This window comes from Oncorhynchus masou, chromosome 31 (genome assembly GCF_036934945.1).
Source record: "Oncorhynchus masou masou isolate Uvic2021 chromosome 31, UVic_Omas_1.1, whole genome shotgun sequence".
Lineage (NCBI taxonomy): Eukaryota > Metazoa > Chordata > Actinopteri > Salmoniformes > Salmonidae > Oncorhynchus > Oncorhynchus masou.
Window position 1 is genome coordinate 51450652 of NC_088242.1, and position 27804 is coordinate 51478455.

At 43.1% G+C, this 27804-nt stretch overlaps 1 protein-coding gene and 1 long non-coding RNA gene across 2 annotated transcripts; one reads left to right on the forward strand and one right to left on the reverse strand.

Annotated features, from left to right (window-relative positions):
- Positions 1 to 1965: 1965 nt before the first annotated feature.
- LOC135524094 (G1/S-specific cyclin-D1-like) lies at positions 1966 to 14059 on the forward strand. Its single transcript, XM_064951297.1, has 5 exons — positions 1966 to 2462; positions 3515 to 3730; positions 4114 to 4273; positions 6780 to 6928; positions 11144 to 14059. Exons 1-5 carry the CDS (start codon positions 2265 to 2267, stop codon positions 11297 to 11299), a joined length of 879 nt encoding a protein of 292 aa, XP_064807369.1. The 5' UTR covers positions 1966 to 2264; the 3' UTR covers positions 11300 to 14059.
- Positions 7900 to 27804, reverse strand: LOC135524095 (uncharacterized). The gene is made up of 3 exons (XR_010452905.1): positions 27608 to 27804; positions 20660 to 20802; positions 7900 to 8032 (listed from the first exon to the last, which is right to left on the reverse strand). It is a non-coding gene; the product is annotated as an uncharacterized LOC135524095 (long non-coding RNA).

The window sequence follows — 27804 nt, forward strand, 5'->3', positions numbered from 1 at the left end:
CGCCAGGATCTTGGCCTGACTCATCTTAACCGACTTCAGTGAGCAAAAGCTCACCTTTGATCGCCACTAGCACGCTGGAGAGGTGTGCTCTTCATGGATGAATCCCGGTTTAAACTGTATCCGGGCAGATGGTAGACAGCGTGTATGGCATTGGTGAGGGCTGACGTCAGCGTTGTGAACCGAGTGCCCCATTGTGGCGGTGGGCATAAGGTACGGACAACAGACACAATTGCATTTTATCAAAGGCTATTTAAATGCATAGAGCTACCGTGACGAGATCCTGAGGCCCATTGTCGTGCCATTCATCCGGCCCCATCAACATGTACGACAGCATGTTTCAGTTCCCGCCACTATCCAACAACTTCGCGTAGCCATTGAAGAGGAGTGGGACAACATTCCACAGGCCACAATTAACAGCCTGATCAACTCTATGTGAAGGAGATGTGTCACGCATGAGATAAATGGTCGTCACACCAGTTACTGACTGGTTTTCTGATCCAAGACCCTTTTTTAAGGTATCTATGACCAACAGATGTATGTTTGTATTGCCAGTGATGTGAAATCCATAGATGAGGGCCCAATGACTGATTCACTTACATGAACTGTAACTCAGTCAAATAGTTTTAATTGCTGCATGTTGCATTTACATTTTTGTTCAGTGTATTAATATGAATAATCAAAAGGTAGTTATGTATTCACAATAGTATCAACAGGTGTCTTGTGTGACTTAGTTGGTAGAGCATGAAGCTTACAACAACCAGGGTCGTGGCTTCGATTCACATGAGGAACATGTATAAAAATGAATGCCCTCACTACCTGCTGTTGAATGACCAACATGTAAACATGATGTGGACTATTTTCACTGTAATTCTCAGTGTAAAAGGTAAAACACTATTTGGCTGTGTGAAGTTTTCAATTTTGATTTCCACACTATTTCTTACTTAGTTTTCATTGACTATGGTTTTCGTTTAGTTTAATAGTTTGTCTAGTCCTGATTATTGCCATTTAGCCAAATAGTCTAGTTACAAGATATTATGTTGATTTTGATTTCCACACTATTTCTTACTTTAGTTTTCATTGACTATGGTTTTCATTTAGTTTAATAGTTTGACTAGTCCTCATTATTGCCATTTAGCCAAATAGTCTAGTTACAAGATATTATGTTGATTTTGATTTCCACACTATTTCTTACTTTAGTTTTCATTGACTATGGTTTTCATTTAGTTTAATAGTTTGACTAGTCCTGATTATTGCCATTTAGCCAAATAGTCTAGTTACAAGATATTATGTTGGCGCTTTTCATTGGAGTTTTACGGCTGGCTTATATATACCAATAATATTTGTTAAATTTCTTCTTTTTTTCAGATTCACAAATGAAAACAAATATTTGCCTTGCTGTCATGACAATGAACACGTGTGCAGAGATAATAATAATCATCATCATCATATTCATCATCGTCCTCATCATCCTACTCAAAACAAACAGTATTGGTCTCATACACATATTTAGTTGATGTTATCGTGGGTGCTCCCAACTGTTCAGTAATACCTGACGATACAAAACAATACACCCACATAACAAATAAAAATAGAATAACCCAATTGTACAACTAATAACGCTATTATTATGTTCCTCCTTCCTCTACTTTTTTTGGGATGTGGGGGGGGGGCGCTACTATGCTTGTACTTGTAGGCCTAGTTAATATTAGGCAACGTACTTGTTGTGCAGGGGTAAACAAAACACACAAAAAAGAGGCCACACGAACAATAAAGGTTACATGAGTTCTCCAATCCAGCCACCGAGCATCTCTGCTTCCCCCACTGGTACCTCGCAGTAGCTACAATCAGACCCTCGCCTAGTCTACTGCCTCCAGAAACGGACCTGAGACCTCCCACTTCCAATAGGCCATACGTTGGCGGCGATGGGAAGGGACTATAAACTTATGTGGAATAGCGTTCTAAAACGTGCCCTCTTCTTTGAGGCGGACCTCTCTTTTTGGGCCTCTCTCTCCCTCTCTCTCTCTCTCTCTCGCCTTTGATCTGCTCCATAACCAACCTACATAACAACAGTCACGTCATTTCCCAGTGCGCGGAGGGGAGGGGAGTTTATTGAGGGAAGCTGATCAAAGTTTGGTGGCCTCCTGAGAGCTTCGACACAGCAGTCGCAGCAGACAGAGGCAAAGCAACGTCCACGGAACTTTTTTGGGGGAAGCAATAGTTCAGACTCTCTTTCAGTCTCTCTCATTGCTCGAGCGACTGCCGGAATGGAACACCTGTTGCTGTGTTGTGAAGTGGAGACCATCCGGAGAGCTTACCAAGACTCGAACCTGCTCAACGACAGAGTTCTGCAGACCATGCTAAAAGCGGAAGACAATTATCTCCCCGCAACGAACTACTTCAAATGTGTACAGAAAGAGATTGTACCCTGCATGAGGAGAATTGTTGCTACGTGGATGCTGGAGGTTTGTGCAAGAAACCGTTTCTAACAGATCCATATCATTCAATTATCTGAATCAATTCACTGGCCTATGCCCTTTGGAATATTGGCAAAATACATGACTACCATGCAACTATAACGATTGCTTGTCCTGTGTTGTTCATGTCATGTGTTTATTACATTATTCACCCAGCGATAGCTTAAATTTTGGACTTAATTAGAGGTTGTCTGTGTGACTCATTGAGCCTTATTTTTTACTTGACGCATGCTGCAAAGGACGCCAACATTTCCCCTTGGATTATATTCAAGTGAACAAAATGTTACACCTTAGTATTATTATCTTCTTAATTAATGTCAATGTACACGTACTGTATGCCGTCACTTAGTGCCAGTATTCGCCCTCTTTGTTTTGCTTGTGGTTTATAGCACTACTTTGTGGTTTAAAAAGTGTAATAACCATGTCACAGCTGTTTTCCATATCGTCACCGACCTCGGATGCATTTGAAACGTTGTTTCTATTGTTAAGTTGCCACTTGATAGAGCAAACGTAGCCTACATAATTTTTCTTAAGAGTTGAAGCAACTGAACAAGTCGATTTGGGAGCTTGAAAGGGTCGCCTCTAAAATTGGTTAATAGCTTCGATCTCTTTCGAGAGACTGTAGTAAAGGTGACATATTATGTAAGACGGCACATTGATTAACATTAACCGGGTAAAAATGTTTTCGTGATGTGGAAGATTATATTTCAAATTATTTTTTTAAAAGTTGCATGCTGTTATGAGATGTGTGCGCATGCTGCTTGTCCCAATTTCTAGTGGTTTACAAATATAGTTCATTTTGAACATTATTATTTTAGATATTCGGAATATGACACTTCTGTCCGATAAAACAAAAGCATAATAACGTTTACACGCCCATGTTACATTCTAAAACAATTTAGAAATATTTAAAAAATATTTTTTGAAAATATGGCGAACGACAATATGGCTCTGCAAGCCATGCGCTTGCCTTGCAGAGAGATCAACCTTAGACTGGATGTGTTAAACCTCAGCCTAACTCGTTTTGCTTTTGATTCCAGGTCTGTGAGGAACAGAAATGCGAAGAGGAGGTTTTTCCCCTAGCTATGAATTTTTTAGACAGATATTTGTCTGTTGAACCCACAAAGAAGACTCGACTACAGTTATTGGGCGCTACATGCATGTTTCTGGCGTCTAAAATGAAGGAGACCATTCCTCTAACAGCTGTGAAGTTGTGCATATACACAGACAATTCCATCCGGACGGGCGAGTTGCTGGTAATTTGACTTCCGCATCATGTTCGCATTAGATATAACCAACACATGTAGATTATGTTTAGGAGGTATTGTACAAATGTAGTATAGTGTTTTTGACATATTTGAACTATGACTATAATTTATTATAAGTGGATTCTTTTCAGTTTAGCCAAAGTTAACTTTGGGAGATACATAATTTTAAACGAGAAAATAACAGAAATTCTGTAACAACAAATGTATTAAACCTACTTCCCGTATCATCAATGATTGTCATGGCACTGGCACCATGGCAGAGCATAGGCCTGTTGTGGAGCATGTCCTCCCTCTAGTGGTGTGTTGGTTTCTTGAACCCTTGCAGGTGTCCTACTACATATATTCTCTCTCTCTTCCTATCTCCTCTACAGCAAATGGAACTACTGGTATTGAACAAGCTGAAATGGGATCTAGCCTCGGTTACTCCGCACGATTTCATAGAACACTTCCTCTCCAAGCTACCCATCCATCAGGACACCAAGCAAATCCTGTGCAAGCATGCCCAGACCTTTGTGGCTCTCTGTGCTACAGGTATGCATAGGAGTCCCACCACCACCTGCCTGTTGTTATACTGCTGACTGCTCTGCTGTTTAGTGCTGTTAACTTAGGAGGAGGTTGTAATCCTACATGTCCCCGTGGGTTTTAGATGTACTGATGAGGTTACTACTGTGAAGACGAGGGGGGGGGGGGGGTTCCAAAAGGCAAGCGGTTGAGTTGATGTTTGTCAATGGCATGACAACTCCCATACTCGTGTAACAGTTGTGCCGTTATCTTTTGCTAAACTTGATTCGAACCACTTGACTTGGCGTTTTGGTAAAGGGAAGCGGTTTGGTTTGGCGTAAGACGGTTCTGGTAAATACAGCAGACGCTGGACACATTCCAGAAACGTTAGTTCGTGAGCAGGCCCCGCAAAGCTGTCTTATTGCAGCAATATACTTCGACGTAGCTGCTGTTACCCTGTCCAATGTCGACCCTTTGGACTAAGCTCTAGCATAAGCCTGCACAATAGAAGGCCTGGACCCCAACAGCAGGCGGTTTTATTTCAGGTTATATTGAAGAGAAGTCCTGCTTTATAGGTTTCCAACCTGCATTGCTTTCCCTCAACAGCATTTGATTTGTGTTAGAGTAAGCCCCTCTGCCTTGTGGTAGGTCAGGGGGAGGACTTAACTCAACGCACTGTTTGAAGTTAGTGCTTAATGTAATAGATTGAATGGGCCTATTGGTCTAGGCCCTGCCCTGTTCTGTTGTGCACCCATGGTGGCATGGAGATTTTAAAACATTTAAAAAAAGGTCCTGGCCTCTCTTTTGGTAGTGGAAGGGAAGGGAATTAAGAGTGACGCAATAAGAAACACTTTTCCCGCAAAGAATCACTTACAACAGTTTACTCCAATTGTATGAAAGAATCTAGACAAACAGAATAAGGGAGGGAGGGAATGACAGGGGGAGTGTGTGAAAGCATGTTGAAGATCCGGTATGTGCTATTTGCGTTGCGTAAAGGAAGGCACTTCACGAGTTCGGACCTGCTACAACAGTGTCGGTATCAGGGGTGTGTTTCAATATTCTTTGATGCACCTCTGTGACATTCATTTACTTCCTTCATCTTGCCGGCAATAGAAGAAATGTATCCCCTTTTTATATCTTCCTTTTCTTCAGAAACTGTGTGTGGAGTCTCTTGCCTGATATTTGTCCTTAAGAGCAGCTGCTGGCTGGTATTCCTTGCATTCATCTTGAGGGTTGCAAGCATTTATTTCCTTTCTCTTTTATAGGGAGGCTAGGATTGGGCAGATCTAGTGGGGATATGGGCCTGGATAATGGCTCTCTGGCTTGCCTTTATGCGAGTTCAATTAATCTCGCAGCGCTCTTCCTCAACCCTCCTCTCTAAGCTCTCTGTGGTGCAAGCCCTTGCAATGGGAGCTCACTCACAATGATGCCCCAGCCCCACACCCATTGGGCTGGGGGGGGGGGGGTGTAAAGGGGGCTCGTCTCCTAGACTGAGAGGCCCCCTAATTAATATGGTAAAATTAATGGTCTGAGCCTGGTGATTAGACCTGTTGTTTCACACAATGTGCATCGTCTGAGGAGCCCCTCTGTGTGTGTGTGTGTGTGTGTGTGTGTGTGTGTGTGTGTGTGTGTGTGTGTGTGTGTGTGTGTGTGTGTGTGTGTGTGTGTGTGTGTGTGTGTGTGTGTGTGTGTGTGTGTGTGTGTGTGTGTGTGAGTGAGTGAGTGAGTGTGTGAGTGAGTGTGTGTGTGTGCGCGCGTTGTGCGCACATGTGGTGCGTGTGTGAGCCGCCCCTGCCTGGAGTAGATTTATTGTCTCTCTAAGCACTTGAAAAGAGGAAGTGAGACATGATCTTTCCAGAGAGGGGTCCAAGCCAAGCGAGTTGAAGAGTGATTTATTGCATACTGAGGCTGTCGAGAAGGGGAAAGGGGGTTTGGGCTTGAGGGGGAGAAGAGGGTCTGGGGAGAATACATCTGCATTTCATGAGCTTGTCTCTTTCTCTCTGTGTGATTGTCATGCAGTTCTTGGGCTGAATAGATCATTTATCACCAACATCAGATTCCAGCAATATGTCTTACCTCTTATTTGATTGTCATTTGTGGTATCTGCTCCTCCTTGCTCTTAACAGAGTGTTGTATGTATGCAAATTTGAGGGTACAGAGACGAGGATAGAGAGAGTAGGAGGGGGTGACGCTATAGGAGTGTAATGGGGGAGGGGGCAGTGTGACTGGGACCTACAGCATAGCTCCTCAGTTGCAGTCAGGGCACACTGCCACATGTCAGCATGGTGGCTCTGTTCTGATTCTGTTGGATGCACAGTGTCTCTCTCCTCTCTGCCTTGCCATTATCTGGTTGTGCCACATTACGCTGCCCCGTCCCCCTCGTCCCACCTCCTTCCTCTCAGCCAGTGAGCTGCCCCATTAGCAAGGTTGTTGTGTGAATTATTTGCGGATCAAATGCCTTGCTTCGGGAATTTGACCTGTTGCCTCTGACCCGCTCTCTCTCTCTCTCTCTCTCTTTTCCTTTTCTCTCCACCAGATGTCAAATTCATTGCCAACCCTCCGTCAATGATCGCAGCGGGCAGTGTGGCGGCTGCTGTCCAGGGGCTGAATCTGAAGAGCATGGACGATGCACTGTCATCCCAGCAACTCACTGACTTCCTGTCTCAAGTCATCAGAAGTGACCCGGTATGCAAGGACAACCAAGTCTCATGCAAAAATGTTGAAAGTGAACATATAGCTTAGAAATGTGACAAGAGAGCCTAATATAGTAAACGTGCAACCATTCTGCATAGCTTTGCAATGGAATGAATGGCCGTCTTTTATCTTCCAATCTTTGATTGATCGGATTGCTTCCACTGTGTGGTAACTCGTGGGGGAGAGAGGGTGACAGTAGAACAAGAGAGGAGTAGTCCTGAGCATTAACCCAAAGTATCAGTTGCCCGGGTCTCCCACGGGAGCAACCAACATCTTAGACCATTAGAGCAAGAGGAAACTCCCTCTTGGGCCGAGGGCAGACACTGGTTTTGAAGTTCGTAGGCAGGGTTACCTCATCATGTGACCATGACTGACTCATGTCTGCGATACCTGCTATATGTAAAAGAGACCGAAGAATGCGTTATTGAGAAGGATAGAGAGCAGTTACTTCGCATGGTATCTCTACCTGAAAGTACATGATCTCAGTGATTGTTAGATGGTATTCAGCAGTCATAAAAGTGTGCCTTATTTACTTTGAAGAAGGACTATTATAGTGAGTTTGTTAGACAGCATGGGGCAGCAGCTCTATAGAGATGAGATGATGACTTGGAATGAAGTAGTAAAGTCATCAAATAAAACAAGTGTAATATACACAACAACTGAAATATTTAGTTAAAGTAATGTGAATAAATGATGGTTAATAAGTGATGTAATGGGCAATCACTACCATCATGGGATTTTTTAATTAAAAAAAATATTCTGTGTTGTTACAGCATTCAACTCCCATAATGCATGTTGCATTTAATGTTTAAAAAACATAAATACGCGAAACCGGAGTCATTTAAAAATATATATTTAATCAAAACAAACCCGAACCGACCTCAAAAAGTACTAATCACTCGGCACTAGAGGAAAGAGAGAGATCTGAGAGACAGGGGATGTAGAGCAGCAGGTAGCCAGGCCATAAACCCTGTCTCTGAATGAGGTCAGGAAATGAGAGGCGAGCGAACAGTCCCTTACTCCAGTGCAGTCGACGACAACGTGCAAAAGTTCTCGCTCGTTGTCCCCTTTGTCATTGATGCAGGAGGCCAGGCTCTTGTGGAGTCCAAAAGGAAAGGGAGAAGAAAAAAGAAAGAGGCACCATGAATAAATGCACTTTCCTTGCAACTACAAAGTCAGTTGTGTATATTTGCATCGCAAACACAGGACACAACTCAGTCCTAATGTCATATTTTAGTACATACAGTGGCTTGCGAAAGTATTCACACCCCTTGGCATTTTTCCTATTTTGTTGCCTTACAACCTAGAATTGTGTCATTTGATTTACACAGCATGCCTACCACTTTGAAGATGCAAAATATTTTTTATTGTAAAACAAACAACAAATAAGACACAAATAAAACAGAACACTTGAGCGTGCATAACTATTCACCCCCACCACCCCAAAGTCAATACTTTGTGGAGCCACCTTATGCAGCAATTACAGCTGCAAGTCTCTTGGGGTATGTCTCTATAAGCTTGGCACATCTAGCCACCGGGATTTTTGACCATTCTTCAAGGTAAAACTGCTCCAGCTCCTTTATGTTGGATGGGTTCCACTGGTGTACAGCAATCTTTAAGTCATACTACAGATTCTCAATTGGATTGAGGTCTGGGCTTTGACTAGGCCATTCCAAACCATTTAAATGTTTCCCCTTAAACCACTTAAGTCTTGCTTTAGTAGTATGCTTAGGGTCATTGTCCTGCTGGAAGATGAACCTCCGTCATGCTTAGGGTCATTGTCCTGCTGGAAGATGAACCTCCGTCCCAGTCTCAACTCTCTTGAAGACTGAAGCAGGTTTACCTCAAGAATTTCGCTGTATTTAGTGCCATCCATCATTCCTTCAATTCTGACCAGTTTCCCTGTCCCTGACAATGAAAAACATCCCCACAGCATGATGCTGCCACCACCGTGTTCCCCACCGTGGGGATGGTGTTCTCGGGGTGATGAGAGGTGCTGCGTTTGCGCCAGACATAGCGTTTTCCTTGATGGCCAAAAAGCTCAATTTTAGTCTCATCTAACCAGAGAACCTTCTTCCATATGTTTTGGGAGTCTCCCACATGCCTTTTGGCGAACACCAAACGTGTTTGCTAATTTTTTTCTTTCAGCAATGGCTTTTTTCTGGCCACTATTCCATAAAGCCCAGCTCTGTGGAGTGTATGGCTTAAAGTGGTCCTATGGACATATACTCCAATCTCTGCTGTGGAGCTTGCAGCTCATTCAGGGTTATCTTTGGTCTCTTTGTTGCCTCTCTGATTAATGCCCTCCTTGCTCGGTCTGTGAGTTTTGGTGGGCGGCCCTCTCTTGGCAGGTTTGTTGTGGTGCCATATTCTTTACATTTATTAATAATGGATTTAATGGTGTTCCATGGGATGTTCAAAGTTTCTGATATTTTTTTATAACCCTACCCTGATCTGTACTTCTCCACAATTTTTTCCCTGACCTGTTTGGAGAGCTCATTCATGGTGCTGCTTTCTTGGTGGTACCCCTTGCTTAGTGTTGTTGCAGACTCTCGGACCTTTCAGAATAGGTGCATAGCTGAGATCATGTGACAGATCAAGTGACACTTAAATAAAGTCCACCTGTGTGCAATATAACTAATAATGTGACTTCTGAGGGTAATTGGTTGCACCAGATCTTATTTAGGGGCTTCATAGCAAAGGGGGATGAATTATTTTGCAAGGCACTGTAATCTCTCATTATTTCAAAGGAATGTCACAAATTATTATTGTTATTATTATACTGAACTAAAATATAAATGCAACATGCAGCAATTTCAAAGGTTTTATTGAGTTACAGTTCATATGAGGAAATCAGTCAATTTAAATAAATTCATTTGGCCCTAATCTATGGATTTCACATTAATGGGAATACAGATATGCATCTGTTAGTTACAGATACCTTAACAAAATGGGCCTCAGGATCTTGTCAAAGTACTTCTGTGCATTCAAATTGCCATCGATAAAATGCAATTGTGTTCATTGTCCATAGCTCATATCTGCCCATACCATAACCCCACCCACCACCATGGGGCACTTTGTTCACAACGTTGACATCAGTAAGCCGCTCACCCACACAACACCATACACATGGTCTGCGGTTGTGAGGCTGGGTGGATGTACTGCCAAATTCTCTAAAACAACATTGGAGGCGGCTTATGGTAGAAAAATTAACATTCAATTCTCTGGCAACAGCTCTGGTGGATATTCCTACAGTCAGCATGCCAATTGCACACTCCCTCAAAACTTTTGACATCTGTGGCATTGTGTTTTGTGACCAAGTTTCACAGTTTAGAGTGACCTTTTATTGTCCCCAGCACAAGGTGCACCTGTGTAATGATTATGCTGTTTAATCAGCTTCTTGATATGCCACACCTGTCAGGTGGATGGATTTTCTTGGCAAAGGAAAAATACTCACTAACAGGGACGTAAACAAATTTGTGCACAACATTTGAGAGAAATAAGCTTTTTGTGCGTACGGGAAAATTTCAGGGGTCTTTGATTTCAGCTCAAGAAAGATGGGACCAACACTTTACATCTTGCGTTTATATTTGTGTTCAGTGTATTGTTATTATTTTAATCAAAGGGTAATATCTAAGTGTTGTATAGTAATAGAATAACTTCTGAAACCTTCCTCACCCACTGGTCTGGCTCTCGTTTCTACAGGTCTCTTTGATCCAGGTAATAAGAACCGTAATCAATAGAATGAGGTCCCTGGGGCTCTCCTTCCACCACCTGACTGAGGGTCTGCCCCTCTTATCCTTCGGCCAATGAATTGCTTTTGCTCCTATTGTTTTGTGTCCAGGAATTGGTGCTAGCAGATTGGGTTTCCAGTCTTTCTGGATGTATTCTCTTCCTCCTAATCCTCACACAGTCACAGCCCTTCCCACTAGAGTGCAACTCTGCCTCTTTGGCTCTGTGTGTTGTCACCACTCCTTAAAGCCTACACAGTATACCATTGGTACCATGGTCATACCATTCTAATACTGCATATGTTTTCAGATTGTTCCGATTGTTTGAAGATTTATTTTAGAAGGCAGGCAAAAAAGCCACCTGTTAGACAAATGTCCATGACTGTAAGTGGTGCTTGTTGCTGAGAGACGAACCAACACGAGTCCTTATGTCATCTCTAACAATGCCTCTCTTCCCCCCCCCCCCCCTCTGCAGGATTGTCTACGGGCATGTCAAGAACAGATCGAGTCCTTACTGGAGACCAGTCTCCGTCAGGCACAACAACACACTGTTTCCATTGACACCAAGAGCATGGATGAGGAGGTCGACCTGTCGTGCACGCCAACAGACGTTAGAGATGTGAACATCTGAGTTGGACAGCCTTTTCTAGTGCCCACTAAGCAGAAGCCATGGATGGAGGATAGGGCTTCGGGGATAGAAGAGAACGCGCTGATTGACACTGTCTCAGCAGCACCGCTCCCACTGACTGCGCTCTCACCTACTCACACACCTGTGCTCGTAGCATAGCGTCTGGCCTGAACATCCTGTCTGGCTCCTAACAGGTGTTGTAAGGGATCAGCCCGGGCTTCATGCGTACACTTGCTCTCTGTCCCCTCACTGGTTTGAGGCAGCATCAATTGGGCATGGTTCCCATTATGTATTTTAGACGAAACAAACTTGAATAAGAAAAAAAAGAAATGTAGTGCTGTATGTACAACAGAATAGACAACTAGAGAATAATGAACTAGGTATTTTTATTGTTGTTTGGACAGATTGAGCATGATACACCTGCAATTTCTCACGTAAAAAAAGCTAGTCCTGAGTTGTTTGATGACATAGGCGTTTTATGGTATGGTAAACCCCGTTTCTAATGGAGGGGCGTTTTTGTTGTCCCTGGTTAGTTTGGTGTGGCCATGCTTGCCTCAACATTTAACCAACTTTGAGATTTTGTTTTGAAAATCAGTCTTCTAATCTCCTCTTTTTTTTAATGGAGAATGTAACCGTACAATGTTAATTTGTTTAGCGTACTTAAGGGCTCTATTCAATCCATATCGCGGAAGTTCAGCGTTACGACAGGATTGAAATTGAAAGGCAATGTTCCCGCGTTAGCAAGAGACTACATTAACTGTAAACTCTGCGTATGTCGGCTTAATCGGAAATGACCTTTACATCTTCGATCGCGCAATCTGTAATGCTTCAGCGATACTAATTGAATAGAGCCTTTATTCAATTGTCATCAGAGGTCTGTGGATTACCTAGGCCTCTGTCCTAACTGCTAACACACTGCTTTCCGGAGACAGCAAGCTAACCAGTGAAGTACAGCTACTTCAAAATATCTGCAGGACGTCTAGATCATATTATACTGAATGCTGGCAACATTGCATTCTGCGACAGAATAATTAGCTAGCTGTCCTGTATGTTCTCTCTATGTAAGCTAACGTAGTCCACAGTCTTTGTCGAATTGTAATTCTGTCTTACTATCTAAAAACCATTCCATCAAAAAAAGCACTTTGGGTCAATAACTCCTTACTGCCTATTTTGAGAAGAACCATGTGGGACATGACGTAACATAATGGAATGGTTTGGGAACAACGTCAGCTTCTGGGATGAAGAGCGTTTCTAAACATGGTGTTATGTGGGAATGGCAGGACATATTAGAATGTTTTGGGCAAATCTAATCTATTTGTCTAGCTAAAATACCTGGACCCCATCTTTCCGACATCTTAGTAGTAAAGACAGTGAAAAATGGTGGTCCCATCCACGCAAGAAGGCACCTATCTACCTATTCCCCTCATGACAGTTGATAACAGACTTTTCTAAGGCTGAGGCTTGTAATTTGTAGTTACACTAAGAACTATTTATTGCAGAGTATTCTCTTTTCAAGGCCAGTGTGGATCATGATGACAGAAGCTATTTCATATATGTAAATATTTCAAAACATTAAATTCAGAGTTGCAATTACATTTTTTACAAATATGTGTAATTTCATCCAATCAAAATACAACATTTTGGCCCTACTTTGAAAGGCATATGAAGTAAAAGTACACTCAAATTATTGCTTTGAAATCATTGCATTGGCTTAGTGTACTGAATGTTATTAAGGAAAAACTAGAATTCAAAAGAGGAATGTCTCAAATGTTCCCTTGTCATCAAATGAAAATTGAAAAAGCTTTGAAATCATTTTGCACATATTCAAAGATGTCTTTTGTGTATTGTTGAAGCTGGAAGAAATAACTGAAGTTGCTATGGGGTTGCGAGGGGAGTGATGGGGGGCATAAGGTATGTGGGCAAACGGTTTGATTGTACAGTGACTGAAAAAAAAATGTTAACACTCCTAACAACAAGCTGCTATGGAGGAATATTCCCAGCAAAGTTGCATGACTTTAAATGAAATGAAAATGAAAAGAAAAACAATCCTTTTTTTTCTCAAAGTGTTTGCTGCTATTTTGTGGATATTTGTATTAGTTAAATGTCAATATACTGCCATGTAATAGAATTTCTCATAGAAAATGATGATATTATTGACATTGTCATTTGTAGTGTATTGGTATGTGATCAGATTTTTCTTACTATGTTTTATGATTTCTGCTCTATTCCAAAAAAGAAAAAAAGAAAACGTAAAAAATAGAGCTCCTGTTTCCTTCACTATACCTCATGCTACAGACAAAAATATCTGATTATTTCGTTTGAGTTTTACTTTAATTCTTTTTTTTGTCTGTCCATTTTGAAAATTTGAATACTATTATCCAAATGGGTCCTTCAGGGAGCTAGTAGAAAGCATTGATTGAACCTGGTGACATAACAACCAACCTGATGTTAGAAAGTAGTTATAACTAGTTTAAAACACCTTTATAACTCCTTTTTAAGCTGTTTCATTAAAAGAGACTATCCCCCATTAGGCCATTGATGGCCCTTATATATATATATATATTTATAAAGCTTTTGTACAAATTGAAAACAGATTTTTGTAAATGGCATGTTTACCTATTAAGCCATAGGTTGTTTTCTGATAGCGATTTAACACCGTTTTGATAAAAAAAAAATGTACCTCATGTCATCAGCTCGAAACGACCAGAGACATGATGTTATCAATCATGTGTTTTTGCTGCAGCACAATAAAAAATAAATAACCCTAAAGACTACTGCCTCTTTTCTCTTCCTGGTATGTTAGAGTGTTCCATATGCAGGCAATATTGTTGGTTTTGCCTCAACATAAGAAAATACTTTTCTGGTCTTTGTGACCAAAGTAAAGTAAATACATCTGCTTGGATATGAAGCTGCTATCCAGGTCCTAATCACTTTGATTCCTACCTAGTGGGGGAAATCTGTTGAAGAGACATCAGGTTGCGTATGCGTGTGTGTGTGTATGTAAAGGGGGTGGGGGGTAAGAGACAGAGGGAGAATTGAGAGAAAGGAGCGCGAGAGGAGAGGGACATAGTACATTCTGTTTTGTTATGCATGGAATGCTTTTGAAGGGAGAAATCTGTATAGAGGAATAGAAAGGCTGAAACCCTAATCCTTTCCCACAGGCAAAGACCTCACCAGGATCTGGATTTTGGGGCTTTAGCCCCGAATGATTTGTGGTCAGCCCTGAATCTTTTGCGCTGCTGCGATGGTGTAAAAATAATTTAGTCAGCTGAATGCACCGCTTAGTTCATAGAGGCGTGGTTACGTGAAACTCACAAAGTCATCCAACCGTTATAATACATGCAAAGCAATTGCTGTGTGTTCTCAACTACATTATCATTTCAGCACCGTTTTCATTGGGACAGCGCCATTGCGCCAGTGACATGAAGTGAGGTTGGTGGCTGGGTAAGCACTGGTTATTCTTAAAGCCAGATTTACTGACAAATAAAGCTTGATGAGGCCCATGTTCACCATACAACAGATAGCGCCAACAACCAGAGTGAAATAGGCTATTAATAACCGAAATTGACTTCTTCTTTTTACCAAATCTTTTTACCAAATGAAAATATCATTGTAGCCAAGATACACAAACCTTTAATGTTTGCATATTTAATATCATCTGACAAAATTACACACTGCTCAGCTCAGACATGTTGACTGATGTAGCATCCACAATGACATGCAAATACACAGGACATTGATATTCATTGTTAGACAGATTGATATACACTAAGTATACAAAAATTTCCATGACATAGACTGACCAGGTGAATCCAGGTGAAAGCTATGATCCCTTATTGATGTCAATTGTTAAATCCACTAGAATCAGTGTAGATGAAGGGGAGGATACAGGTTAAAGGAGGATTTTTAAGCCTTGAGACAATTGAGAGATGGATTGTGTAAGTGTGCCATTTAGAGGGTGCATGGGCAAGACAGAAAATGTAAGAGCCTTTTAATGGGGTATGGTAGTAAGGGTTATGATATTAGGAGCTAGGTGTGCCGTTTTTTTTTCAAGAACTGCAACTCTGCTGGGGTTTTCACACTCAGCTGCAAACCACCCTCCACTACTGGCTTGCCTCTGAAGCTAAAAGCAGAGTTGGTCCTGGTTGGCCCCTTGATGGGAGACAAGATGATGCTGGAAGAGGTGTTAGAGGACCAATAGGAGGCAACTAGGGCAGTGATAGGGGACATTTCCCTGTGTAGGATGTCCTCTTTCAGATGGGACATTAAATGGTTGTCTTGACTTATTATATGGGGTGTTAAGGCCGGTGTCCTGGCTAAATTCCCAATCTGGCCTTCATACCACCATGGCCACCTGATCATCCCCAGCTTCCAACGGGCTCAATCATCTCCCCTGTAACTATTCCCCAGGTTGATGCTGTGTTCTCAGTCAACTTACCTGGTAAAAAAAGTGTTAAATATATATATATTTTTTAAGTATCAAGAATGAAATATCTCCTGTGCAGGTCTTTCAGTGCTTGGCGAGTCCATGGCAACAGCATCTGCACTCCCATCAGTGATAGAGCAAGTATCAATTCTGTCAGTCGACTTGGAAAATTGTTGGAGGTGCAATAGAGTCCATTTGTCACTCACGTTGTTTTTGCTAGCTAGCTAGCTTTGTACAGTTCAATGGATGTGAGCATAAGATGTGAGCGCAAAATTATGTAAACATGCCTACATTTGCACAGCGTACCCCAGGCAAAATGTTAAGGCAATACGCAAAAACATTAAATAAATAAAAATGTTGACATTTCTTTGTATAATCAATCAAATTGTCCGATTTAAAAAAAATATATACACTGCTCAAAAAAATAAAGGGAACACTAAAATAACACAGCCTAGATCTGAATGAATTAAATATTCTTATTTAATACTCTTTTCTTTACATAGTTGAATGTGCTGACAACAAAATCACACAAAAATTATCAATGGAAATCAAATTTATCAACCCATGGAGGTCTGGATTTGTAGTCACAATCAAAATTAAAGTGGAAAACCACACTACAGGCTTATCCAACTTTGATGTAATGTCCTTAAAACAAGTCAAAATGAGGCTCAGTAGTGTGTGGCCTCCACGTGCCTGCATGACCTCCCTACAATGCCTGAGCATGCTCCTGATGAGGTGGCGGATGGTCTCCTGAGGGATCTCCTCCCAGACCTGGACTAAAGCATCCGCTCCTGGACAATCTGTGGTGCAGTCTTTGGTGCAGCGTGGCGTTGGTGGATGGAGCGAGACATGATGTCCCAGATGTGCTCAATTGGATTCAGGTCTGGGGAACGGGCAGGCCAGTCCATAGCATCAATGCCTTCCTCTTGCAGGAACTGCTGACACACTCCAGCCACATGAGGTCTAGCATTGTCTTGCATTTGGAGGAACCCAGGGCCAACCGCACCAGCATATGGTCTCACAAGGGGTCTGAGGATCTCATCTCGGTACCTAATGGCAGTCAGGCTACCTCTGGCGAGCACATGGAGGGCTGTGCGGCCCCACAAAGAAATGCCATCCCACACCATGACTGACCCACCGCCAAACCGGTCATGCTGGAGGATGTTGCAGGCAGCAGAACGTTCTCCACGGCGTCTCTAGACTCTGTCACGTCTGTCACATGTGCTCAGTGTGAACCTGCTTTCATCTGTGAAGAGCACAGGGCGCCAGTAGCGAATTTGCCAATCTTGGTGTTCTCTGGCAAATGACAAACGTCCTGCACGGTGTTGGGCTGTATGCACAACCCCCACCTGTGGACGTCGGGCCCTCATACCACCCTCATGGAGTCTGTTTCTGACCGTTTGAGCAGACACATGCACATTTGTAGCCTGCTGGAGGTCATTTTGCAGGGCTCTGGCAGTGCTCCTCCTGCTCCTTCTTGCACAAAGGCGGCGGTAGCGGTCCTGCTGCTGGGTTGTTGCCCTCCTACGGCCTCCTCCACGTCTCCTGATGTACTGGCCTGTCTCCTGGTAGCGCCTCCATGCTCTGGACACTACGCTGACAGACACAGCAAACCTTCTTGCCACAGCTCGCATTGATGTGCCATCCTGGATGAGCTGCACGACCTGAGCCACTTGTGTGGGTTGTAGACTCCGTCTCATGCTACCACTAGAGTGAAAGCACTGCCAGCATTCAAAAGTGATAAAAACATCAGCCAGGAAGCATAGGAACTGAGAAGTGGTCTGTTGTCACCACCTGCAGAACCACTCCTTTATTGGAGGTGTCTTGTAATTGCCTATAATTCCACCTGTTGTCTATTCCATTTGCACAACAGCATGTGAAATGTATTGTCAATCAGTGTTGCTTCCTAAGTGGACAGTTTGATTTCACAGAAGTGTGATTGACTTGGAGTTACATTGTGTTGTATAAGTGTTCCCTTTATTTTTTTGAGCAGTGTATATATACACTACCGTTCAAAAGTTTGGGGTCACTTGGAAATTTTCTTTGAAAAAAAAAGAAAAGCACATTTTTTTGTCCATTAAAATAACATCAAATTGATCAGAAATACAGTGAAGACCTTTTTTTACGATGTAAATGACTATTGTAGCTGGATACGGCTGATTTTAATTGAATATCTACATAGGCACACAGAGGACCATTATCAGCAACCATCACTCCTGTGTTCCAATGGCACGTTGTGTTAGCTAATCCCAGTTTATAATTTTAAAAGGCTAATTGATCATTAGAAAACCCTTCTGAAATTATGTTAGCACAGCTGAAAACTGTGTCCTGATTAAAGAAGCAATAAAACTGTCCTTCTTTAGGCTAGTTGAGTATCTGGAGCATCAGCATTTGTGGGTTCGATTACATGCTCGAAATGGACAGAAACAAAGACCTTTCTTCTAAAACTCGTCAGTCTATTCTTGTTCTGAGAAATGAAAGCTATTCAATGCCAAGAAAATGGAGATCTTGTATAACGCTGTTTACTACTCACAGAACAGAACAGCGCAAACTGGCTCTAGCCACAATAGAAAGAAACAGACACCTCACAAGTCCTCAACTGGCATCTTCATTAAATAGTACCCGCAAAACACCAGTCTCAACATCAACAGTGAAGATGCTGGCCTTCTAGGCAGAGTTTCAAAGAAAAATGACTGGCCAATAAAAAGAAAAGATTAACATGGGCAAAAGAACACAGATGCTGGTAAGAGGAACTCTGCCTAGAAGGCCAGCATCCCGGAGTTGCCTCGTCACTGTTGATGTTGAGACTGGTGTTTTGCGGGTACTATTTAATGAAGCTGCCAGTTGAGGACTTGTGATGCGTCTGTTTCTCAAACTAGACACTAATGTACTTGTCCTCTTGCTCAGTTGTGCACCGGGGCCTCCCACTCCTCTTTATATTTTGGTCAAAGCCAGTTTGCGCTGTTCTGTGAAGGGAGTAGTACACACAATAGTAATTTACAACATTAACAATGTCTACCCTGTATTTCTGATCAATTTGATGTTTTTAAATCGACAAAAAATGTGCTTTTCTTTCAAAAACAAGAACATTTCTAAGTGATCCCAAACATTTGAACAGTAGTGTATATTTGGATATTTGTTTACAATTAGCCTGGGAAATGTTAGCTAAATTGAGATGCGTGCTCATAATAATTAGTCTAGCAATTGAAATCAATACAGATCTTCTAACACATGCCTGCAGCTTACCTGATGAGCTTCCCTGGTATTTTGCTGAACTTTCCAATACTTTTCCGATGCATTTGAGTCATTTAGCCTACTGATGGATATACATGTTTTTACACTTTTCCATGGTGGTAAAAGTTTTTCGGGGTATCTGTACTTTATATTTATATTTGTGAAAACTTTTATTTTTACTTCACTTACATTCCTAAATAAATAATGTACTTTTTACTCCATATATTTATCCAGACACCCAAAAGTACTAATTCCATTTTGAATGCTTAGCAGGACAGAAAAATTGTCCAATCACGCACAAGAGAACATCTCTGGCCTACTGCCTCTGATCTTTGGTTTGCTTAACCTCTTACACTTATGGTGGCGCTATTTCATTTTTGGAAGAAAAACGTTCCCGTTTTAAACAAGATATTTTGTCACAAAAAGATGCTCGACTATGCATATAATTGCTACTGTTCGAAAGAAAACACTCTGACGTGTCCAGAAATACAAATATCTTCTCTGTGCGTGCCCTTTAACGTGAGCTTCAGGCAAAACCAAGATGACTTGGCATCCAGGAAATGACAAGGATTTTTGAGGCTCTGTCTTTCATGATCTCCTTATATGGCTGTGAACGCAAGAGGAATGAGTCTGCCCTTTCTGTCGTTTCCCCAAGGTGTCTGCAGCATTGTGACGTATTTGTAGGCAGATCGTTGGAAGATTGACCATAAGAGACCACATTTACCACGTGTCCGCCCGGTGTCCTGCGCCGAAATTGGTGCGCAAAAGTCACCTGCCAGTATTTTTCCATGGGGCACAGAGAGAGAAGCAAGCTTCCACGAACTGCATGTCAATGAAGAGATATGTGAAAAAACACCTTGAGGATTGATTCCAAACAACGTTTGCCATGTTTCGGTCGATATTATGTAGTTAATCCGGAAAAAGTTTCACGTTGTAGGTGACTGCATTTTCGGTTCGTTTCGGTAGCCAGGCGCAATGTAGAAAACGGAACGATTTCTCCTACACACAGACGCTTTCAGGAAACACTGCGCATTTGGTATGTGGCTGGGAGTCTCCTCATTGAAAACATCAGAAGCTCTTCAAAGGTAAATGATTTTATTTATTTGGTTATCTGGCTTTTGTGAAAATGTTGCGTGCTACATGCTACACAAAATGCTATGCTAGCTTTGCATACTCTTACACAAATTAGTCAATTTCTATAGTTCAAAAGCATATTTTGAAAATCTGAGATAACAGTGTTGTTAAGAAAAGGCTAAGCTTGAGAGCAAACGCATTATTTTAATTTTATTTGCGATTTTCAGAAATCGTTAACGTTGCGTTATGCTAATGAGCCTGAGGCTTAGTCACAATCCCGGATCCGGGATGGGGAGTTTCAAGAGGTTAATATCAGCCATTTGGGGCCTCCCGAGTGGTGCAGCGGTCTAAGGCACTGCATAATAGTGCTTGAGGCATCACTGCAGACCCGGGTTTGATCCCAGGGTGTGTCACAGCTGGCTGTGACCAGGAGACCCATGAGGTGGTGCACAATTGGAGAGGCTTTGGCCGACCGGGATCTCCTTGTCCTAGCGGCTCCTTGTGGCAGGCCGAGTACCTACAAGCTGACCTTGGTCGCCAGCAGGACGGTGTCCGGGTTAAGCGAGCAGTGTGTCATTTTACAGCCAACCATATTATTTGCGGTGAACAGAGAATGAAAGACTACATACCTTTGAAATATCTCCTTTGCAGGTCTTTCAGTGCTTGGCGAGTCCATGACAACAGCATCTGCACTCCCATCAGTCAAGAAGCAGTGCGACTTAGCAGGGTCGTGTTTCAGACGCATGGCTCTCCTCCTTCACCTCTCCCGAGTCTGTAGGGGAGATGCAGTGATGGGACAAGAACTACCAATTGGATATCACGAAAAAGGTGTGAAAGAACAAAAAAAATATTAGAATATAACCATTTGAAATGATTTATACTTCAACAGCCAAGGTGATAATGTCTAGAGTAAATTTGGCTTGTTCTTGCTGTTCTCCAAATGAAATTGTATTTTTTAAATGGTGTAGAAATGCAGTAGGCCAAAATGAGCATGAACTTTATGAAAATACCTTGCACTTTGCTTTACCCATGTTTTAGCTGAAATATCACCACTGATCCTTCCTACGCAATAACCTCATACAGTGGCTTGTGAAAGTATTCACCCCCCTAGGCATTTTTCCTATTTTGTTGCCTTAAAACCTGGAATTCAAATGTATTTTGGGGGAGGTCGTATCATTTAATTTACACAACATGCATACCAATTTGAAGATGCAAAATATTTTTTATTGTGACACAAACAACAAATAAGACAAATAAAACAGAACAGACAAATAACTATTCAGCCCCACCACCCCAAAGTCAATACTTTGTGGAGCCACCTTATGCAGCAATTACAGCTGCAAGTCTCTTGGGGTATGTCTCTATAAGCTTGGCACATCTAGCCACCGGGACTTTTGGCCATTCTTCAAGGTAAAACTGCTCCAGCTCCTTTATGTTGGATGGGTTCCGCTGGTGTACAGCCATCTTTAAGTCATACCACAGATTCTCAATTGAATTGGATTGAGGTTTGGGCTTTGACTAGGCCATTCCAAACCATTTAAATGTTTCCCCTTAAACCAATCAAGTATTTATTTTGCAGTATGCTTAGGGTCATTGTCCTGCTGGAAGGTGAACCTCTGTCCCAGTCTCAAATCTCTGGAAGACTGAAACAGGTTTCCCTCAAGAATTTCCCTGTATTTAGCGCCATCCATCATTCTTTCAATTCTGACCAGTTTCCCAGTCCCTGCCGATGAAAAACATCCCACAGCATGATGCTGCCACCACCATGCTTCAATGTGGGGATGGTATTCTCTGGGTGATGAGAAGTGGTAGTATAAATCCCCTCGCACAGTCCCCGCAGCCAGACAATTTTATCATGGCTTCTGGTAGGAATGCTCAAACGGTTTTGCTCATTCAGCAAACAGAAACTTTCAACCGGTTCTCCCCATTAAGCAACGGGTCGGAGTCAGAGGCCAAGCCTTCTCTGGTCTCTCCTCCTCCCGTTACGGGATCTGAGATACCGAAGCCTCCCACCATTAGCACTGACTATTTGAAAACCCTAGTCATCGGCGACTCCATTACCCCTGGTATTAGACTTAAAACAAATCATCCAGCTATCATACGCTGTTTACCAGCGGGCAGGGCTACCGACGTTAAGGCTAATCTGAAAAAGGTGCTGGCTAAGGCTGAAACTGGTGGGTGTAGAGAGTATAGGGATATTGTTATCCATGTCGGCACCAATGATGGGGATCATACTTAAGTCCCACCTGCTTTGTGGGATATTGTTTTGTGTTTGTGCATGTTGCACCACGTAGTTCACGGTCGTGTATGTTTATTGTTTTTTGTGTAAGTTTCACGGTGAATAAAAGATGTGGAACTCAAATCATGCTGTGCCTTGGTCCTTCCATTTTAACGATCGTGACAGAATATCCCACCACACAATGGCCAAGCAGCGTGCTGTGGAGGGTCAAGTGAGTTGGACATGGGAAGAGATCATGAGTGGATGCGAGACCCTTCCTTGGCGGAAGTTGCAGAGGACTCAGGAAGGACAGCAAAGACACCGGGGGCCGCAGCCACAGAAACCCCAATATGTTTTTTGGGGGAGGGGGCACAAGGAGTGGTCGGCTGAGCAGCGGGGAGTGCCAGAGCCTGTGTGGGAGTCGTTGGAGGAAATCAATGAAAGACACAGGAGAGAGGTGGTAGCGAGGAGTATGCTACAGCGCAGGCATGCTGAAGAGCGTGTCACCAGTCCAGTGCCATCTGCGCCGGCTCCACGCCACAGGCCTCCAGTGTGCCTTCTCAGCCCGGTACATCCTGTACCGGTTCCCCGCACTCACCCTGAAGTCCAGGAGACCATCTGGGAGGCGATGGAGAAGTTGGGAGAGAGAGAGAGAGAGGAGAGAGATGTTGGTCAGGTGTGTTCTGCACAACATTCGACCTGAAGCGCGTGTCAGCAGTCTAGTGAAACCTGTGTCGGCTCCCCGCACTTGCCCTGAAATGCGTGTCAACAGTCCGGTGCCACCTGTGCCGGCTCCACGCACCAGGCCTCCAGTACGCCTCCCCACCAGGCCTCCAGTGCGCCTCCCCAGCCCGGTACGTCCTGTGCCGGCTCCCCGCACTCGCCCTGAAGTGTGTGTCATCAGTCCGGTGAAACCTGTGCCAGCTCCACACACTAGGCCTCCAGTGCGCCTCCCCAGCCAGGAGCGTCCTGTGCCGGCTCCACGCACTCGACCTGAGGAGCGTGTCATCAGTCCGGTGAAACCTGCGCCGATGCCCAGTCCAGGCACAGTGTCCAGTCCCGCTCCAGGGCAGGAGCCTTCCTCGACACCGGTGCCCAGTTCAGGCACGGTGTCCAGTCTGGGGGGGGGGGAGGGCATACTGTCACTCCCTGACCATAGAGAGCCCACAGGGGCTCTTAGTATGGTTCCCAAATAGAGGCAGCTGATGTTCGTTGTCTCTAATTGGGGATCATACTTATGGTGTCCCTGTTCCCACCTGCTTTGTGGGATATTGTTTTGTGTTTGTGCCTGTTGCACCACGTTGTTCACGGTTGTGTATGTTCATTGTTTTTTGTGTAAGTTTCACTGTGAATAAAAGATGTGGAACTCAAATCATGCTGCGCCTTGGTCCTTCCATTTAAGCGATCATGACAAACGATGTTAAGATGAAACAGTCAGAGGTCAGCAAGCGCAACATAGCTTCAGCGTGTAAATCAGCTAGAAAGATGTGTCGGCAACGAGAAATTGTCCCTGGCCCCCTCCCAGTTAGGGGGAGTGATGAGCTCTACAGCAGAGTCTCACAACTCAATCGCTAGTTTAAAACTGTTTTCTGCCCCTCCCAAAAGATAGAATTTGTAGATAATTGGCCCTCTTTCTAGGACTCACCCACCAACAGGACCAAGCCTGGCCGGCTGAGGAGTGACGGACTCCATCCTAGCTGGAGGGGTGCTCTCATCTTATCTACCAACATAGAAAGGGCTCTAACTCCTCTAGCTCCACAATGAAATAGGGTGCAGGCCAATTAATCACTAACCTATGATGATGTTCATCAGATGACACTCGTAGGATATCATGTTACACAATACATGTATGTTTTGTGCATATTTATATCCAAAAATCTCAGTTTACATTGGCGCGTTACGTGCAGCAATGTTTTGATTCCATAACATCCGGTGGTTTTGCAGAAATACTCATAATAAACATTGATAAAATATACTAGTGTTATTCACAGAGTTAAAGATCCTTCTCGTTAATGCAACCGCTGTGTCTGATTTCAAAAAAACTTTACTGAAAAAGCATAATCTGAGAGTGGCGCTCAGATCCCAAAACAGCCAGAGGAATGTCCGCCATTTTGGAATCAACAAAGTTCGAAACAACACCATAAATTTTTGATGATCTTCATCAGAAGGCACTCCCAGGAATCTCAGTTCGACAATAAATGACTGATTTGTTCCATAAAGTTACATCATTTATGTCAAAATAGCAACTTGTTGTTAGCGTGTTCAGCCCAGTAATACATCTTCATGAGGCACAGGCACATCATCCAGACAAAAACTCGAAAAGTTCTGTTACAGTCCTTTAAAAACATGTCAAACGATGTATGGGATCAATCGTTAGGATGTTGTTAACATAAAACATCAATAATGTTCCAACAGGAGAATTCCTTTATCTTCAGAAAAAGCACTGGAATGACTGGTAACTCTGTTGGGAGCGCACGTTATGAGACCAAGGCTCTCTGCCAGACCACTGACTCAAAGAGGTCTCATGAGCCCCTCCTTTATAGTAGAATCCTTATTCAAGTTTTAAAAGACGGTTGACATCTTGTGGAAGCCGTAGGAAGTGCAACCTCATCCATATCTCAATGTGTATTCGGTAGGCCAAGCTTTGAAAAACTACAAACCTCAGATGTCCCACTTCCTGGTCTCGCCCCCAGGTGGTGAGGGTAGGTAACAACATCTCCACCCCGCTGATCCTCAACACTGGGGCCCCACAAGGGTGCGTTCTGAGCCCACTCCTGTACTCTCTGTTCACCCACGACTGCATGGCCATGCACGCCTCCAACTCAATCATCAAGTTTGCGGATGACACTACAGTGGTAGGATTGATTACCAACAACAGCGAGACGGCCTACAGTGAGGAGGTCAGGGCCCTCGGAGTGTGGTGTCAGGAAAATAACCTCACACTCAACGTCAACAAAACAAAGGAGACGATTGTGGACTTCAGGAAACAGCAGAGAGAGCACCCCCCTATCCACATCGATGGGACAGTAGTGGAGAGGGGAGTAAGTTTTAAGTTCCTCGGCGTACACATCACGGACAAACTGAATTGGTCCACCCACACAGACAGCGTCGTGAAGAAGGCGCAGCAGCGTCTCTTCAACCTCAGGAGGCTGAAGAAATTCGGCTTGTCACCAAAAGCACTCACAAACTTCTACAGATGCACAATCGAGAGCATCCTGTCGGGCTGTATCACGGCCTGGTACGGCAACTGCTCCACCCACAACCGTAAGGCTCTCCAGAGGGTGGTGAGGTCTGCGCAACGCATCACTGGGGGCAAACTACCTTCCCTCCAGGACACCTACACCACCCAATGTCACAGGAAGGACATAAAGATCATCAAGGACAACAACCACCCGAGCCACTGCCTGTTCACCCCGCTATCATTCAGAATGCGAGGTCAGTACAGGTGCATCAAAGCAGGGACCGAGTGACTGAAAAACAGCTTCTATCTCAAGGCCATCAGACTGTTAAACAGCCACCACTAACATCGAGTGGCTGCTGCCAACACACTGACTCAACTCCAGCCACTTTAATAATGGGAATTGATGGAAATTGATGTAAAATATATCACTAGCCACTTTAAACAATGCTATTTAATATAATGTTTACATACCCTACATTACTCATCTCATATGTATATGTACAGTGGGGCAAAAAAGTATTTAGTCAGCCACCAATTGTGCAAGTCCTCCCACTTAAAAAGATGAGAGAGGCCTGTAATTTTCATTTGTAATTTATTTGCATATTATGGTGGAAAATAAGTATTTGGTCACCTAAAAACAAGCAAGATTTCTGGCTCTCACAGACCTGTAACTTCTTCTTTAAGAGGCTCCTCTGTCCTCCACTTGTTACCTGTATTAATGGCACATGTTTGAACTTGTTATCATTATAAAAGATAATTTGCAAATAAATTCATTAAAAATCATACAATGTGATTTTCTTGATTTTTTTCTCATTTTGTCTGTCATAGTTGAAGTTTACCTATGATGAAAATTACAGGCCTCTCTCATTTTTAAGTGGGAGAACTTGCACAATTGGTGGCTGACTAAATACTTTTTTTGCCCCACTGTAAATACTGTCCTCTATATCATCTACTGCATCTTTATGTAATACATGGATCACTAGCCACTTTAAACTATGCCACTTAGTTTACATACCCTACATTACTCATCTCATATGTATATACTGTACTCAAATTTTCTGAAATAAATATTTTTTTCATTTTACTTGGACTATTTTGTGTATGTCCATTACATGAAATCCAAATAAAAAATACAATTGCATTAAAAAAAAGTTTGGATGAGTGAGTGCCACTAGAAAGGTGGACTGTAACTTCCTCCCCATGTAGGCCTATACTGTGTGTGCTCATGATGTGACAAATCATGGTGTACAATCTGTGTCTCCACTCCTTTCATTGGCTTATACTATTGGTTGCATTTAAGGCAAAGTCATTCGTTTTATTGATCTCCCTATGTCAGTGTCAGAGTAGCGTGTCATTTTGGTCATTATTGTAATGTCTCCAGTCATGTAAAATGACAAAGATTTCATTTAAATTATTTTAGGAAAAGCAATTGTTTCTCAGATCTGCAAATACAATGATATGCATGCAATGCTTTGGGCCATGGTCAAAAGTAGTGCACTATATAGGGAATAGAGTGTCATTTAGGACACAGCGGCCCAACCTAACAGTCAGCCTAAGCCCATGGCCTCAGGACACACTGCACCACCACTGCTATGTCACATAACAGAACAGCTGCCGAAGCGGCCTCTTACTGCAGACTGTGTTTTATCAAAAAGTAGAGGGAGAAGTTTCCTCGCCATCAGCTTGTACGATTGTAACTTGTAAATCTGCTTTTGTTGCTGTTCTCGTAGCCTGTAGCTTAGCCTGCAAAGTAACGTAAAGTAATGTACGCTATTATAATGGGATGTCAGTTACAGCATCGTGACTTCTAATTGTTTTTTTTACCGTCGATACCACCTGTCGCTTCCGAAATTCCATCACATTCTCCCATCCAGGGAATATTGCTTTCTCTTTCCTTCTCTTTCTTTTCACAGTATCTTTCTTCCAGATAGTGCTTCTATGCCCTTGCATTTTCCATGGACACAGATTTATGAAACAGTAGAGGAGGGTCATGGCTGTTGGCACAAGGGTTTCCAGGCGGTACAGCTGGCAGCATTTGAAGTGAAGTGCTGTTTGCTTGCAGAGTGGAGTCTTGTAGTAGAGAGAAAGAGAGCAGAGAGAGAAAGAGCAGAAAGAGAGAGAGAGAGCAGGGCAATGTTATCAGTGGGCCTCAGTTCATGCCGCCAGTCTAATGCTCACCTGCTGCAGAGTGCTATAGGCCAGCTGTCTGTCCGGCAGCTGGCCCCTGCCTGCTTTGTCCCGCTGAATTCTGATCCAGGCCTCTTCTAGGAAAAGGAAAATCAGAGAAAGGCAGCTGCCTAGGACAAAACCAGCTTGGCAGGCAGCAGCATTATGCAGACAGCCTCTGTGGCTCGCATTCATTCTGAACCAACTGC

Bases quoted from the DNA above. Each gene is read 5' to 3' on its own strand.
- LOC135524094 (XM_064951297.1), top strand. From the start codon at position 2,265: ATGGAACACCTGTTGCTGTGTTGTGAAGTGGAGACCATCCGGAGAGCT. The intron at 2,463-3,514 runs GTTTGTGCAAGA...TTTTGATTCCAG, and splicing joins TTGCTACGTGGATGCTGGAG to GTCTGTGAGGAACAGAAATG. The intron at 3,731-4,113 runs GTAATTTGACTT...TCTCCTCTACAG, and splicing joins TCCGGACGGGCGAGTTGCTG to CAAATGGAACTACTGGTATT.